Raw genomic sequence first — 18,739 nt, forward strand, 5'->3', positions numbered from 1 at the left:
TATACCTGAAATAATTGCACCGATATCAAGAGAAAATGGATTTCGTATGCGAGATACCACGAGCGAAATCTTGCGGCAAACGGGACAAGTTTCTATCATAAAATGTTAGTAATTTAAAATTCGATAAGATATTCTGATATATGTTTACATACATCTTCTGTTTCAAATTCTGATCTCTGCAAAATAATTATTGAAATATCAGAGATGATTTTTTATAAATACATCACAATACATTATTATTAAAATGAAAATAAGAAAAATATATAAATACATATATATATATTTTATATATGTATAAAAGTTGTACATAAAATATATAATTAATTATTAATGTAGATTTATATCTTAATATGTGTGTAAATAGGAGAAAGAGAGAACACTGTTAAAATACTTTTATCAACTTTAATTTAAAAACTAAAAATTTATGAATACAATTTAATCTTAGGAAAATGAACTATTTTAAACAATACAAATATGCGAAGAATATAATCATAGCATATTTGTAGAAATTATATCACTTGAACATCGCCGAATGAATGCTGCCTTCTAATATCATAGTCATAAAACTTGCATAAAGAAAGAGATGTACTTCAGTATTAAATGATAAAATATATCAATGGTATAAAAAAACAATCAATTATGTAATATTTTACAAAATACAAATTATATTTGCAATCTTTTATCTATAATCATTTATGCTTCTAATCTTTCGTACATTTAATAACAATGAAATAATTTTGTGTAATTTATTCAAATATATATCATAATTCATGAAATGAAATTTAAATCGATTTAAAGATAAAATCAAAGTCATTAAAAAAATATATCGACGAAAATTTATTTTAATAACGACCAGATCGGCCATCCCTGCTTTTCTCGTCTCTTCCTTTACGCCGGTCTTTAGATCTCGATCTTCTGTCACGAGATCTGGATCTCCTTCTGCGATCGCGACCACGCGATCTCGAGCGCGATCTCGAGCGTCCTTTGCCCTTCTTTCGGCTGTACAAGTATCGACGAAGTTCCCGGGAGATGGGCTTCAAGTGCATGAAGTTACAAAATCCGGAGCGGGTACACTCGCTAAACATACACAATTCACAATATACGCTTTCATGTATATGCTACATATTATCTATCATACTTAATGATTGCGTTTTAATTGATAACTACCCCATTTCATACTGACGACAGCAAGCCTCACGGAAATCAGTAACGGGCGAGAGTTCAGCGTAAACTGGTCTGCCACCGAACCAACGATTGTTCAGATCGTTGACTGCCTTCTCCGCATCTTCCTCTCTGCGAAACTTGATGTAAACATTCCCAACTAGATGGTCACCGAGATTATCACACACATTCATCTCTTCGATCTCGCCATATTTGTCCTCGCATTCGATAAAAACATCCTCAAAAAAGTTATCATAATGCTCTTGCATCTCTTCGTCCGATACATTTGCAACCACTATTGTAAGATAAAAATAAAACGGAATGTTCTATACGATACGATTATCTTGGGCATGCATAATACATCTATAATGTTCTCGTTAAATTATTAATATATTTTTATCTCTCTTATATAATATATTTATATGTATAATATTTCATTAAAACTTAATGCAATGTACTTACGATGAGATCCATCTGCGCTTTTGGCAGAATTCTGAGGATTTACGTAAAGATTCTGCAGTAGACATGTCTGAAGAATACAGACTTGCATGAACGATATATCGCGAAATAATTATTACTGGATCATTTTGAACCATAAATAACTTGATCGCACCAGGGTACAAAATACAATCAAAGCAAAGATACTGATATATAAATTCAATTGCTCAAATATAAGAGGCTTTTGTATGAATGACATATTCAGCAAAAAAAATAATTCTTGCAGTCTTAATCGAGCAGATTAGGAGAAATATACTTTTTGCAAATGTATACCTTTTCAGATAAAAACATTGCAATGCGTAAATCATTGCGCAAGATATGCAAGTAAGTCTTACCTGACTAAAGGTCGGCTTGTTATGAATTCGCGAACAACGATCACCATGTCGACAGGCCCCAATCTTGAAATAAAACGAGCAATTGACCCTGGAAGAGGCGGAAGAAGCTCAAAGTTTACATTGCGATCATAACCTAAGAATCTAATCAAAAGTAAAATTATCATTATAAGTGGCATATTACTTACTTGTCCTTCTCGGTACCAAAAATTGACGCCAGATATTCAGCCATGGTGCGAAATTATCCGATTCGAGCGAGTCTCACAGTTTTGTATTACGAGAAAAGAGATTTTTTTTCTCGCTTTCACACAAAAACTCCGCAACATTTCGCGCACGACACGAGTAATGTCAGAAAACTGCTTTACCGACACTACGCTTGTCGATATTCTCCGATTAGTTCCTTATACGAAAAAAAAATTAAATTATAAAAAAATTAATAAATAAATGACAAAAATTTTAAATAATGATAATAGGTGCTCTCTATTTTTCTCCTCTCTCCTTCTCTCTCCTTCTCCTACCTCTTTCTTTATATATATTATATGTATATGTATAATGCTATAATTTATAGATAAACATATTATAATATGATATTATATTTTTATTATCGATATTTTCATAAAATCAAGATGGACTTGTGTCACTTAAATGAAAAACACCCAAAAATATAGAGTTTCCAGACTGAGAGAATAGTTGGACAATGGACTGCTTTATTCTTAATTGTCAGTCATAATAAAACGAAACAGAAAATACAGAGAAGAAACGATACAGAAAATGTTTATTGTATCTCTTAAATAAAAAATGAAAAACTTGAAATATTTTAAAGCGAAGTTTTCATTTTTTGAACACCTTATATTTTTAGACGCAGATGTGATTGTGTTTCTATTTGTATATATTCAATAAAATGATTTGACTAGAAAAAGTAAAATTGCATCTTTTCCATGTATTATTGTTGTATTTAAGAAAAAAATGAGATCAATGAAAGATAATTATTGTAATGTTATTCAACTTTTTTTCATTTTTTTATCATTTTTTTTTTTGCGTTATCAATCGTTCTCGAGAAAATCATAATGGATTATTATTCTGGATCTTTTGTGTATCAGGATGTATAAAATTAGTATACATTGCCAGAATTGAAAAGATTTATTAATTATTATACAATAATAAAAATGTTATAATGTAAATAATAAAATAGACATCATAAGAACTGCTTTTAATAACATTCAATAATATTATGCTTTTAATAACATTTATTTATTAAATAACATTCAATAATAATTTTATATCTAGAAAATTTTAATAACATTTTGTTTGAGACAAATGAAGTCACTAAAAATTAAATTTTATTACAAAATTTTCGTTAAAATCAATTATTATTACAAATTTTTTTGTCCCGTTGGTATCACGCCACTGTTCTCCAATTGTTCTTTTAAACGGAACTTCTGAATTTTTCCACTAGTGGTTTTTGGGTAGTCATCTACAAAATGCACATAACGCGGTATTTTGAAATGTGCTATTTTACCTTTACAATAATCTATCACTTCGTTCTGTGTCATTTTCGCATTGTCGCTAAGTTGAATGCACGCACAAATTTCATCTCCGTAAACTTCGTCATACGCTCCTATAACTTGTGCCTCTATTATTTTAGGATGAGTCATTAGAAAATCCTCAATTTCCTATAATAAAAAATAAAACGTACAATTAATATGAGTGAAATATATTGATTATTGCTTCAGAAAATGAAATATATTGATTCTTGCTTCAGAAAAGTGGCAATCAAAATCAAATCAAAATAATGATATCGTTAATAGCAAACAAAATAAATCTTTAAATTACATAAAGCCATATTTAGATAAATCATTAGATATATCTATTTATACTTGAACTATCATTTTTTTCGAAAAGAGTTTTTATCAAATATTTTTTCATTTTTATTATACATAATAACACGCATATTACTTGGATATAGCAAATACTGCGAATTAAATACTAATATATAATAATGATATTTATATAATTTTACCTTAGGGAAAATATTTTCTCCTCCCCGAATAAGCATGTCTTTTAATCTTCCGATTATCACGCCATATCCGTTTTCATGCAAGATGAATTGATCCCCAGTTTTCAACCAACCATCCTGCGTCAATGTCTTCCTTGTATTCTCTTCGTCATTCCAATAATTTAACATATTGGAATATCCGCGTACCCAAAGTTCGCCAGGTTTTCCGAAGGCAACAGGCAAACCATTTAGATCGACAACCTTTTCGTCAAATATATTAACAAAACTTTAAAAGCTCTAATGTAAATTTTTAAATAAAATATTGTATCGAAATTAAAAACGATATATATACCATTGCTTCAACATGATCTCCTAAATAACCCACGGTAGTCTCAGATAAGTACTTATCCTCTCCACGTATTGATTGAAATACTGCAGCTGTCTCTGTGAGACCGTATAGGCTCTGTGAATTATAATCGAAAATTTATTATAATAATAATCGGACTTTCCGAAGAGATCTGATTTGGGCGTGTTAAAATTGTTTTCCAGGGTTGTAATGTTGATCGCATGATGATAAACGAAAGATGTTATAAATAGCCTTGATTGTGAACTTACCATTAAATCATTAAAACCTAATAAATTTCGTATTCGTTTGATGAGTTCAGAAGACGCAGGTGCTCCCGCCATAAACCCTGCTTGAAGACTGTCCATAGGTAGTTGCAACCATCGTTGTGTCTTAAGTAAGTTCACCTGATAATAGAGCAAAATAAAATTCAATTTAATTAGGATATTAATTTTTATTATTTTTTGTCAGAATATTGGATTGAGATTCGCAAAAATTGAATATAATAATATACTAATAATAATATAAAAAATTTCAAATAAATTTTAAACAAGAAGCAATTGCAGCGCTCTGTTCAAAATTAATATTTCTATCAATTTGAAATCTTATCTTGCATAATTTCAGTAATTGTTATCGGATATTTTTATAAATCGCGAATAATTACATTGTAAAAAATGAAATTATTATAAAATGCTTGTAAAATTGCATGAACAATAAATGTAAAATTAAACAATAAATAATAAGGATGTTATATATTTTTATTATATTTATTGTGTAATTCGTTTTCGCTTTCTACTCTGAATGCATATTTTTCAAACAATCTAGCTAACCTTGTTTTTTGTCCTTGCTTACCCACATAGTTGGCGTTCCATATGTTACGGCACACTTTTCTTGCGCTATCGCCTTCAAAGATTTTATCGGATCAAAGGAACGTTCTTCTATAACGAGAGTGCTTCCAGTGTGCAAGATGAGTATATTAGCCATTATGAACCCAAAAGCATGAAAGAATGGTATATTTAAACATATTTTGTTTTCGGTATTGATTTTTGCTCTGCATGCATTCTGTCACATATAAAAATACAAAATATTTTTTTCAAAATATTAAATATAAATGTCAAATCTCTCATTCCAGATTAATTTTAAAACTTGAGATTTGCAAATTTATCGAGACATTTGGATTAAGCAGAAGTATCTAAGGAGAGATCTAAGAAATCATCGATTCCAAGAATAAGTGAGTAAAAGTTAATTATGTTGTTCTCGTTAATTATGTTGTCTCTTCTTTTCAAAAATAAAATATAATACAAGAATGTTTTGAATCAATTGATAAAATATAATGCTAGATTTTTTTAAATAACGAGAAACCTATAATTTAAATTGATTTATATAAGAGTACATTATTATTGGAAAAATGTCGTCATGTAATTATCTCAAAATTACATGTATAGAAAATAAAACAGATTAAGAATAAGCTAGTAACATAACAAATATTTATATACATATAAATGAAGAGGTCTCGAGATGGATTTAGTAAATAGAACACAATAAAATAAACAGATAGATAGAGAGAAAGAAAAGAATTAAGAACAAAATAGTCATTCTATTCCATTTTATGAGGAAATTAATTTTGTTGACAAAGAATTTGTTAATAAAAATTATTATATTTATATTAATTTAAATTAAAAAAGGGAATGAATTATGCTTTATGTCAGAATATATTTTTTCAAAATCTGACACAACGAATTATAAAGTGATTAATATATCTGATATTTACTCTTATCATTTTACCTCTTTGCTGTTATTTACAATACACCTATGCGAGAGGAGAGTGGCTTTGGCCTTGCCGGTGGAACCGGACGTAAATTGTATATTGCATCCGTCGTTGCAAGATATCTCAGCCTGCTCCGCGGCGATCGCATCCACTTCCGCTTTCGTTGCTGAAGCTTCAACATCAGCGAAACGATGAGTACCGCTATAAATTAAACTAATATTATTTATATCGTTTTTCCAATGATGTATTGTTTACGGGTGCGAATGAATAGAAGTCAGTGAAGCTATTAGTCTAATTTTGCCATGATTCTTCCATATGGCAAGAATTATTAATCAAGTCGATTGATTCGTAAAAGTAGGAGAACAATAGTACCAGGTAAATGCGCGGAATCCGCGGAACAAAACAAAGTATAAACTGAAAATACGTAAAAAGTTTTTATGAGAGTGTTTGTGAGATTGCTGATTAACATTCACCTCGATATCGAAATCATGTTACGCTTACTTACGCCATACTTCGTCTCACCCTTTTCAGCATTTTAAAGTCGTTTCATTCTTCATTTTTTTTTCGTGATCTTATATCGATATGCTATTTTTACGTCATCAAACAGGACTTTCGTATCTTAGTTGTTTATAAGAAAATATATCGAGTTATAATATTACGTTAATTATTTGCTATAATAATCAATATAATTTTTACGAATACATAGGATATCAATTTTTCTGATTTATTTAGAAATTAAATATAATTAAATAATTATAGATTTTGATATTTATAAATATTTTTATAATGAAAGAATGTTATTAATTACTCAGGAAAAGATTTATATTTGTATAGAATATTTATATTGATATAGAATATAGAATATGCATGTCTGTGATATATTGAAATATATTTATCTAAAAATGCGAGCACATGAAATATAATTTGACAACAGTCAGTGTGTTCTTAATCCATTTCGTAAAATTGAGTAAAAGGTTGCCGTCAGTTAAAGTGCGAGAACTCACGCGATATTCACGAATCGGTGAGGCAAATGTTTTCAATGTGTGGACATATTAAAAGTTCACAAATAATCATGTGGAAATTTATAATTATCTAATCGAGCAGGACCGAAAGAAACTAATAATCACCTCATTTAATTAAATATATTATAACATTTTAAAACTATTCTCTCTCATTGCTTTCCAAAATTATATTAATTCTATTTGAAATAAATAAATAATACGATTACGGAACTCTGTGAATAATAAATAATTTTAATATTAATATCAATTAAAATTAATATTATTTATAAAATCTTTCATTTCATAATCCCGTGATTAAATAGGAAATAATTCTTCTATTAATAATATTTATATTACACAGAATAAATAATATTAATATTAACATTTTATTAATATTAAGAGAATCTTACGTTATATGATTAGACGAATAAATGATAATGTGCTCCAAAGTGGGATAGACTTCTTTGGCGGTCAACAACATCTTCGGATAATTTTGCACTTTGAACATGTCCGGTGAGACAATCGCTTTTATGCCAACTTTTTGCAAACAATAAATTAATTCATTCTGTTGATAAGCCGGATTAATCGCGACAACGATTAATCCCACCCTCGATGCACTCAGGGAAGTTATGAACCATTCGAGATCATTCGGACCCCAAATGCCCAGCCGATCGCCCTTCTTCATTCCTAATTTCTTGAGGCCCGCAGCAAAAGCGTCAACCCGTCGAAGAAGGTCGGAGAACGTTAATCGAATATTTTGATGGATCGAAACGATACAAGTTTGTTCGGGCCACGTTGCAACAGCTTCGCCGAGTGTTTGCCCGACGGTTTTGTCCGACAATGGAAATTCGCCGGGATTATACATATGAGCAACTTTGATTGCTTGTGAAAGATTAGCTTTCGTTTGGATGTTAGACTTGCGATGTTGACATCGTCCTGCAATTGCAATTAATCGCAACGTAAATCTATACACGATCGTTTTTCAAATCATACATATCTTTGAATTTTAGATATTTTCTATATCTTTTCTTTTATAGTTTCCTTTATTAAATTTTTATGTAACTAATCTTCGTATTAAGATAATAGCCATTAAAATAACGGTACAGACGTTTTAAAAATAACAATATATGAATTATATTGGCGCATTCTTCAGTATAGTGAGGTGATTATATAAAATAGTAAACATATAATAATAGAACGAACTTTAAAGTTGCATCTTTATTTGTTCTATTGATTTATTCACTTACCTTCAAAATTAGTGTGTGATATAGAAAGACATCGTAAATAGCTGTGACGATTTACAATTCTAAACATAATAGATCGTGAAATCGAGTTACACAGAGAAAGCATCTTTCCAATGAAGTAGTTACTTGTATCGCGTAAACAAGTACAAAACCCTGCAGTTGTATACTAAAACAGAAAAATAACATAAAAACATAAAAAATTTATTGTTATCATGTTTTATCTGGTTTACGCTTAATATCTGGTTTACGCTTTTATCTGGTTTACGCTTTAATTATCTGGTTTACGCTGGTTACGCGTATCTGGTTTTATCTGGTTTTATCTGGTTTTATCTGGTTACATTTAAAATAATCTATATTTATAATTAGTGTTATCTCTTTTCTAATATTAGACATATGTGAAATCTTATATGAAATCTTATATGAAATCTTATATTATTTAGATTATTGTTCAATGTACTTGGCTTTAATGTATTTGGCTAATTAATCATTGATTTCATATTTAGTTTTGATTTTTTTCAGGAAAATTATATATTTAGGAAAATTATTATATATATTTTTTGAGAGAAAATTTTTATTATAAAGGTATTCACATTATAATACATATAATTTTACAAAGTTTGCGAATTATATACCTGTAATTAATTTCAATTATAGAAATATGAGAATTATAATACGATCCGAACACGCAAGTTTTTGTAAATTGTTTTGGTCTTAATTTTTTAATTCGAAATTTACTTGGATATATATATATATATATATATATATATATATAATTATTATTATAGATATAAGAAATATTTCTGTGTAACTATGTTTGTGTCTACGCAGGCAAATGTAATAAATGTCTACGTAACTATAATTATGATTGCGCAGTAAAATATGTAAATTTCCACACACACACACACACACACACACACACACACACACACACACACACGCACGCACGCACGCACGCACGCACGCACGCACGCACGCACGCACGCACGCACGCACGCACGCACGCACGCACACATATATATATAATTATAAATTATACAAATATATATTCCACAAAATGATAACTGTCTATTCTCTTTATTAATATAATATGTCAAAATATATTATGTCTAATCTAAATAGAAATGAGAAAAATTTTACAATATTTACCTTTTGATTGATAAATCACAGTTTACTTGGCTATCGTTAAGTGTCACAAATCTGAGTTTTTTTTTTACTAATCAATGCATTCGGCGTTGCAACGCTACTGTGTCGCTTGATAATAATTTTTAATAATATGTCACTTGTCTTCTATTTTTTTAAACAAGTAATTTTAACGTGTCACTTCTTTTCCTTACACTATTCCGCACTATACTTTAATAAATGTATCTTTTATACGTACATACATATACATAAATTTTAATAAATTTATCTTTCATATGTACGTACACATACATATACATATCACATGTATGTGCGCACATGCGCACATATGATTTTGTCACTTAAAGCATTGTACATATCGAAGCAATAATCATATATGCAGCGATGTGAACGCCGCTTGAGTGACAAATTCGCTTTGCGTGTGTGCGTGTGAGCATATGCACGTGAGACTACTGGAAATGAAGGAAAACGAGAAATGTCACAATTCTGATATTCGATCATCATTTCTCAGGATTGACTGCATCGATTTTGTTCAAACAAGTCGCAATCGAAAGCATTTATTCACGCCGTTTTATAATAAAAGTGTCATTAGATTTTTGATTACGGCTTTAGTTTATTAAATATCTTAACCGAAAGTTTATTTGACGCGAAATTCCGGATAAGGTACTTGGTAGCGCCGCGTCGAGAGCAGTGACTCCCAACTCAATACGTGGAACTTAATGCTTGGACTTGTTTTTTATGTACTTGGCGTCGCGACGCTACCACGTCGCTTGATATTGTAGTTGTCATCTCAAAAAAATATAATTATTTAATTCTACTTTAAGAAAATTACAATCTTTGATTTAAAAATATTATTTCCTATTTAACATTGTTTCAACATTCTTTCCACTGAAGAAAATTAAATCTTAAATCATAAGAATATATTTTTCTTGATTGAACTATATAAAATGGCTTCATTTAAGCAAGTAATTATTCAAGCAATTATATTTTTCTTTAATTAACGCATATATATAATATAATCTCATTTTAAGATTTCCATATTAAAACTAAAGATATTTTCGAAACAATAATGTTCTTTTTTTGTGTGCACGTATATCATCCACCTACCTATATCCGCCAAGTAGCTACCGGATATCCATTAGATATACACGTATTTCACATGTCTACATTCACACACAAAAAATACAGAACATTAAATTTTAGCACAATTTTTTAACATCTTTGAATAATTAGCCACAACAAGCAAAAAATCACTTCATCTAAGGCAGTATAAGACCACGGCACAAATTTAACGAGTTGTGGCTTATCGGTCAAAGAGCGCAGATTATTATAGCCGCATTTTCTCTAGCTTTTGCGAGGAACTCCAGAACTCTATATAAATTAAGTCAGATGGTTAATTTTTTTTGGCGAATTCCGTCATACATGTATCCATATACAGAACATTGAACAAATATCCATCTAAAAATAAATATCAATATACATGTAATAAATGACGGCAATGATCTTTACGGACGAAGCTTCTGTTTGGGGATATATTACCATTCGACGTTCCTGGTCAATAGATGGTCCTTGGCCAATAGATTAATACAACGGACCGTTAAACACCCTGTAAAAGTTCATCTTTGGGGCTGCTTTTCAAAACAGGGTTTTGGAGCATTACATCTGTTTACATACAATTTAAATGCTCCGAAAATGCTTAATATTTATGAAAAGTGTTTGTTGCCGACTGCTGAACGATGTTTCATAAAAAAAAACGAGGATCTTACAGGAAGACAACGACCCAAAACATCGGAGCAAGCTTTGCACCGAGTGGAAAGAGCAGTCTGGCATCGTCACACTTGATTGGCCATCGCAATCGCCAGATGCAAATCCCATTGAAAATGTGTGGGCATATCTCAAACACATGCTTCGAGGAAAAAGAGTATGCACTTTGAAGCAGCTGACACGACAAATTCGTCTCATTTGGAGGTCTTTACCGAACGAATACGCAGTCAACTTAGTGGAAAGTATGCCTCGGAGATGTCAGGCAATTATCAATGCCGGTGGTGACTGGACTCATTATTAATGGTATAGCATTTTTCTTTTCATGTAGTACAACAAATCCATGTACTTATAAATCATTAAAAATAAATTTTTCTACACATTAACCTGTACACGCTCTTACTTTACAGACTGTATATATATATATATATATATATATATATATATACATATATATATATTAAAAATATCTGAATGTTGTTCGTATTTTTGCGGGATATTGATTTATACATACCCTGATGTACGCTCGGCAACCAAAATGCCTTAACACCTGAATTTGCGCGTGTCAAGACATATTCGGATGACGTACTTTCACTCTATTATAATTGCGCATCATGACTATTTAATATCTGGCAACGATGTCCCAAAGCGATTTTACGCAAAATTCAAACTAATGTGTGACATATCTGAAAAAGTGGTTATATGTCAAATATGTCAAAATGTATATGATTAGAAAATAAGTAATGCACATTAATTATATAAAATATTAAAATAAAATACATTAAATATATAAAAAATATAGCGTGATATGAATTACACATATTATTGCCAGTTTTTTATTGTGTGTCGCAGATTTGAGGATGAGCGACTGCTGCTTAAATATAAAAACTTAATATGTGTAATTCATATCACGCTTTATATTTTTTATATATTTAATGTATTTTATTTTAATATTTCATATAATTAATGTGCATTACTTACTTTTTAATCATATACATTTTGACATATTTAACATATGTTAAACCACTTTTTCAGATATGTCACATATTAGTTTGAATTTTGCGTAAAATCGCTTTGAAACATCATTGCCAGATATTAAATAGTCATGACGCGCAATTATAATTGAGTGCAAATACGTCATCTGAATATGCCTTGACACAGGCAAATTCAGGTGTTAAGGCATTTTGGTTACCGAGTGTACTTATGAAACCTCGAATTGCAAACATTTGAATATCTACAACATCTGGAATGACTATTTATATTCGTGGATATCTAATACCAATTATTTTTCGTATGGGGGAGAGAGAGAGAGAGAGAGAGAAAGAAGGAGAGGGAGAGAGAATAATATGTATAATATATATTATATAATATTAATATATATAATAATATATATAAATATAATATAATATAATATAATGAAAATATAATATAGTATTTATATACAAATTATATAACTTATATAAATAATAGCATTATAATAACAATATAAATATTCTATATAATTATATAATAAATATTTTATACCGTTTTAATATGATTGCTGATTAAAAATAAAGCAGTCCATTGTCTAACTCTCATTCTGAAAGCTCTGTTTTTTAAGTGTTTTTCAATCATATTAAAACGATATAAATAATGTTTCTTCTTAAATAAAATTGTATCTCCTTAAACAAAAAATAGAAAACTTCAAATATTTTAAAGCGAAGTTTTTATTTTTCGAAACATCTTGTATTTTCGCTAGCAAATTGTGCTTTTATTTGTACATATTCAATAGAGTGATTTGATTACAAAAAGTATAATTGCATCTTTTCCATGCATTGTTGAATTCAAGAAAAAATAAGATCATTGAAAAATAATTATTGTTATATTATTCAACTTTCTTTCATTTCTTTATCTTTTTATTTGCATTATTATCAACTATTCTCCAGAAAATCATAATGGATTATTATTCTGGATCTTTTGTGTATCAGGATGTATAAAATTAGTATACATTGCCAGAATTGAAAAGATTTATTAATTATTATACAATAATAAAAATGTTATAATGTAAATTATAAAATAGATATAAGAACTGCTTTTAATAACATTCAATAAATATCTTTTAATAACATTTATTTATTAAATAACATTCAATAATAATTTTATATTTAGAAAATTTTAATAACATTTTGTTTGACAAATGAAGTTATTAAAAATTAAATTTTATTACAAAATTTTCGTTAAAATCAATTATTATCACAAATTTTTTTATCTCGTTGGTATCACGCCACTGTTCTCCAATTGTTCTTTTAAACGAACTTCTGAATTTTTCCACTAGTGGTTTTTGGATAGTCATCTACAAAATGCACATAACGCGGTATTTTGAAATGTGCTATTTTACCTTTACAATAATCTATCAGTTCGTTCTTTGTCATTTTCGCATTGTCGCTAAGTTGAATGCACGCACATACTTCTTCTCCGTATACTTCGTCATACGCTCCTATAACTTGTGCCTCTATTATTTTAGGATGAGTCATTAGAAAATCCTCAATTTCCTATAATAAAAAATAAAACATACAATTAATATGAGTGAAATATATTGATTATTGCTTCAGAAAATGAAATATATTGATTCTTGCTTCAGAAAAGTGGCAATCAAAATCAAATCAAAATAATGATATCGTTAATAGCAAACAAAATAAATCTTTAAATTACAGCCATATTTAGATAAATCATTAGATATATCTATTTATACTTGAATTATCATTTTTTTCGAAAAGAGTTTTTATCAAATATTTTTTCATTTTTATTATACATAATAACAAGCATATTACTTGGATATAGCAAATACTGCGAATTAAATACTAATATATAATAATGATATTTATATAATTTTACCTTAGGGAAAATATTTTCTCCTCCCCGAATAAGCATGTCTTTTAATCTTCCGATTATCACGCCATATCCGTTTTCATGCAAGATGAATTGATCCCCAGTTTTCAACCAACCATCCTGCGTCAATGTCTTCCTTGTATTCTCTTCGTCATTCCAATAATTTAACATATTGGAATATCCGCGTACCCAAAGTTCGCCAGGTTTTCCGAAGGCAACAGGCAAACCATGTAGATCGACAACCTTTTTGTCAAATACATTAACAAAACTTTAAAAGCTCTAATGTAAATTTTTAAACAAAATATTGTATCGAAATTAAAAACAATATATACCATTGCTTCGATATGATCTCCTAAATAACCCACGGTGGTCTCAGATAAGTATTTATCCTCTTCACGTATCGATTGAAATACTGCACTTGTCTCTGTGAGACCGTATAGGCTCTGTGAATTATAATCGAAAATTTATTATAATAATAATCGGACTTTCCGAAGAGATCTGATTTGGGCGTGTTAAAATTGTTTTCCAAGGGTTGTAATGTTGATCGCATGATGATATACGAAAAATGTTATAAAGTATTGATTGTGAACTTACTATTAAATCATTAAAACCTAATAAATCTCGTATTCGTTTGAAGAGTTCAGAAGATGCAGGTGCACCACCGATAATCCCTGCTTGAAGACTGTCCACCGGAAGTTGCAACCGTTGTTGTGCCTCGAGTAAGTTCACCTGACAATAGAGCCAAATAAAATTCAACTTAATTAGGATAAATTAAATTTTATTAATTTTTCTAAAGAAATTGAACTGAATTGCAAAAATCGAATATAATATTAATACACTAATAATATAATAATAATATAATAATTTTCAAATAAATTTTAAACAATAAGCAATTGGAACGCTCTTTTCAAAATTAATATTTTTATCAATTTGAAATTTTAGCCTACATGATTTCAACAATTATTATTGCATGTTTTTATAAATCACGAATAATTACATTGTAAAAAATAAAATTGTAAAATTGCATGAACAATAAATGTAAAATCATGCAATAAGTAATAAGAATGTTATACATTTTTATTATATTTATTGTGTAATTTTGCATTTATTATTTATGTAACTTTTATACAATGTATATAATGATTTTTCACACAATATAGCGATTTTCGACTGTGCGAATTATTTGTTAATCAATGACGAGTATTTATATTGTCATATTTAAATTAAATCACACAATTTTTATGTGAATGATATATATTATCATTCGTTTTCGCTTTCTACTATGTAGAATGGATATTTTTCAAACAATATAGCTAACCTTGTCTTTCATTCTTGCTTACCCACATAGTTGGCGTTCCATATGTTACGGTACACTTTTCTTGCGCTATCGCCTTCAAAGATTTTATCGGATTAAAAGAACGTTCTTCTATAACGAGAGTGCTTCCAGTGTGCAAAATGAGTATATTGGCCATTATTAACCCGAAAACATGGAAGAATGGTACATTTAAACATATTTTGTTTTCGGTACTGAATTTTGCTCTGCGGGCATTCTGTCACATATAAAAATACAAAACATTTTTCCTAAAATATTAAATTGTTATTAAATTATTAGTTGTCAAATCTCTACGTCAAGATTAATGTTAGATATCTTGAGATTTGCAAGTTTATCGAGACATTTGAAATAAGCAGTTTATTCAAATCTAAGGACAAGTCTAAAAGAATCATTGCATCAATTTCAAGGACAAGCGAGTAAAAGTTAATTATATATTAAAAAGTTAATTATATTGTATGTATTGTATATATTATGTTATATTGTATTCTCATATATTTTATTTTCTTTTAAAAAAATAAGATATAATGCATGCATTTTTTTGAAATAACAAGAAACCTGTAATTTAAATTGATTTATATAAGAATAAATTATTATTGGAAAAATGTCGTCATCTAATTATCTCAAAATTACATGTATAGAAAATAAAACAGATTAAGAATAAGCTAATAACATAACAAATATTTATATACATATGAATGAAGAGGTCTCGAGATGGATTTAGTAAATAGATCACAATAAGGCAAACAGATAGATAGAGAGAAAGAAAAAAATTAAGAACAAAATAGTCATTCTATTCCATTTTATGAGGAAATTAACTTTGTTGACAAAGAATTTGTTAATAAAAATTATTATATTCATATTAATTAAAATTAAAAAAAGGAATGCGTTATAAATAATGCTTTATGTCAGAATATATTATTTAAAAATCTGACACAAAGAAATTATAAAGTGATTAATATATCTGATATTTACTCTTATCATTTTACCTCTTTGCTGTTATTTACAATAGACCTATGCGAGAGGAGGGTGGCTTTGGACTTGCCGGTGGAACCGGATGTAAACAGTATATTGCATCCATCGTTGCAAGATATCTCAGCTTGTTCCGCAGCGATCGCATCTACTTCCGCTTTCGTCGCCGAAGCTTCAACATCAGCGAAACGATGAGTACCGCTATAAATTAAACGTACTAATATCATTTACATCGTTTCTCAATGACGTGTTGTTTACGAGCGCGAATAGATAGATGTCAGTGAAGCAATTAGTCTAATTGTGCCATGATTCTTCCATACGGCATAAATTATTAATCAAATCGATTGATCGGTGAAAGTTGGAAAACTATAGTACTGGCTAAATGCGCGGAATCCACGGAATAAAAAAAGTATATAATGAAAATGCGTACAAAGTTTCGATGAGAGTGCTTGTGTGATTGCTGATTAACATTCACCTCGACATCGTAACTGTTTCGCTCCGTCTCACCCTTTTTAGCATTTTAAAGTCGTTGCGTTTTTCATTTTTTTTCGTGACTTCAGATCGATATGCTATTTTTACGTCATCAAACAGGATTTTGTACTTCAGCCATTTATAAGAAAATATATCAGAATCGTTATGATATTATGTTCATTATGTTAATTATTTGCTATAATAATCATATCAATAATTTTTATGAATACATAGCATATCAATTTTTCTTATTTATTTAAAATTAAATATAATTAAATAATTTATATTTTCACATTTATAAATATTTTTCTAACAAAAGAATGTTATTAACACTCAGGAAAAATTTTATAATTGTATAGAACAATAAAAAAATCATTACAAAGTATTAATATTAGAATTCTTTAAATCTAATTATATAGAATATGCATGTCTGTGATATATTGAAATATATTTATCTAAAAATGCGAGCACATGAAATATAATTTGACAACAGTCAGTGTGTTCTTAATCCATTTCGTAAAATTGAGTAAAAGTTGCCGTCAGTTAAAGTGCGAGAACTCACGCGATATTCACGAATCGTGAGGCAAATGTTTTCAATGTGTGGACATATTAAAAGTTCACAAATAATCATGTGGAAATTTATAATTATCTAAGCGAGCAGGACCGAAAGAAACCAATAATCACCTCATTTAATTAAATATATTATAACATTTTAAACTATTCTCTCTCATTGCTTTCAAAATATATATTAATTCTATTTGAAATAAATAAATAATACGATTACGGAACTCTGTGAATAATAAATAATTTTAAATTATATCAATTAAAATTAATATTATTTACAAAATCTTTCATTTCATAATCCCGTGATTAAATAGGAAATAATTCTTCTATTAATAATATTTATATTACACAGAATAAATAATACTAATATTAACATTTTATTAATATTAAGAGAATCTTACGTTATATGATTAGACGAATAAATGATAATGTGCTCCAAAGTGGGACAGACTTCTTTGGCGGTCAACAACATCTTCGGATAATTTTGCACTTTGAACACGTCCGGTGAGACAATCGCTTTTATGCCAACTTTTGCAAACAATAAATTAATTCATTCTGTTGATAAGCCGGATTAATCGCGACAACGATTAATCCCGCCCTCGATGCACTCAGGGAAGTTATGAACCATTCGAGATCATTCGGACCCCAAATGCCCAGCCGATCGCCCTTCTTCATTCCTAATTTCTTGAGGCCCGCAGCGAAAGCGTCAACCCGTCGAAGAAGGTCGGAGAACGTTAATCGAATATTTTGATGGATCGAAACGATACAAGTTTGTTCGGGCCACGTTGCAACAGCTTCGCCGAGTGTTTGCCCGACGGTTTTGTCCGACAATGGAAATTCGCCGGGATTATACATATGAGCAACTTTGATTGCTTGTGAAAGATTAGCTTTCGTTTGGATGTTAGACTTGCGATGTTGACATCGTTCTGCAATTGCAATTAATCGCAATGTAAGTCTATACACGATCGTTTTTCAAATCATACATATCTTTGAATTTTAGATTCTATATCTTTTCTTTTATAGTTTCTTTTATTAAATTTTTATGTAACTAATCTTCGTATTAAGATAATAGCCATTAAAATAACGGTACAGACGTTTTTAAAAATAACAATATATGAATTATATTGGCGCATTCTTCAGTATAAGTGAGGTGATTATATAAATAGTAAACATATAATAATAGAACGAACTTTAAAGTTGGCATCTTTATTTGTTCTATTGATTTATTTACTTACCTTCAAAATTAGCGTTTGATGTAGAAGACCATCGTAAATAGCTGTGACGATTTAC

At 29.1% G+C, this 18,739-nt stretch overlaps 3 protein-coding genes across 4 annotated transcripts; all 3 read right to left on the minus strand.

Annotated features, from left to right (window-relative positions):
* Positions 1-429: 429 nt before the first annotated feature.
* On the minus strand, positions 430-2,338 carry LOC105254465 (splicing factor U2af 38 kDa subunit). The gene is made up of 5 exons (XM_011263148.3): positions 2,180-2,338; positions 1,995-2,082; positions 1,624-1,690; positions 1,168-1,456; positions 430-1,077 (listed from the first exon to the last, which is right to left on the minus strand). The coding sequence occupies exons 1-5, from the start codon at positions 2,221-2,223 to the stop codon at positions 843-845; spliced, it is 723 nt and encodes a 240-aa protein (XP_011261450.1). The 5' UTR covers positions 2,224-2,338; the 3' UTR covers positions 430-842.
* Positions 2,339-3,348: 1,010 nt separating this feature from the next.
* Positions 3,349-9,707, minus strand: LOC105255179 (acyl-CoA synthetase family member 2, mitochondrial). 2 transcript variants are annotated; one of them, XM_025414074.1, is made up of 9 exons: positions 9,490-9,707; positions 8,347-8,509; positions 7,510-8,035; positions 6,116-6,299; positions 5,183-5,233; positions 4,603-4,737; positions 4,340-4,450; positions 4,012-4,248; positions 3,349-3,664 (listed from the first exon to the last, which is right to left on the minus strand). In XM_025414074.1, the coding sequence occupies exons 2-9, from the start codon at positions 8,447-8,449 to the stop codon at positions 3,365-3,367; spliced, it is 1,647 nt and encodes a 548-aa protein (XP_025269859.1). In that variant the 5' UTR covers positions 8,450-8,509; positions 9,490-9,707; the 3' UTR covers positions 3,349-3,364. The 2 variants fall into 2 exon arrangements, with proteins under 2 accessions (XP_025269859.1, XP_025269858.1); XM_025414073.1 differs by having other exon boundaries at positions 5,183-5,392; positions 9,490-9,706.
* A 3,766-nt stretch (positions 9,708-13,473) lies between these two features.
* On the minus strand, positions 13,474-18,736 carry LOC112639578 (acyl-CoA synthetase family member 2, mitochondrial-like; the record flags this gene model as incomplete). The annotated part of the gene is given in 10 exon segments (XM_025414067.1): positions 13,474-13,535; positions 13,538-13,775; positions 14,119-14,355; positions 14,445-14,555; positions 14,707-14,841; positions 15,453-15,662; positions 16,432-16,615; positions 17,851-17,977; positions 17,980-18,375; positions 18,685-18,736. Coding segments are annotated over 10 exon segments (1,737 nt in total), but the record flags the coding sequence as incomplete, so codon positions are not given.
* Between the last annotated feature and the right edge of the window lie 3 nt (positions 18,737-18,739).

This window comes from Camponotus floridanus, unplaced genomic scaffold, assembly GCF_003227725.1.
Source record: "Camponotus floridanus strain SB8 unplaced genomic scaffold, Cflo_v7.5 scaffold75, whole genome shotgun sequence".
Classification (NCBI taxonomy): domain Eukaryota; kingdom Metazoa; phylum Arthropoda; class Insecta; order Hymenoptera; family Formicidae; genus Camponotus; species Camponotus floridanus.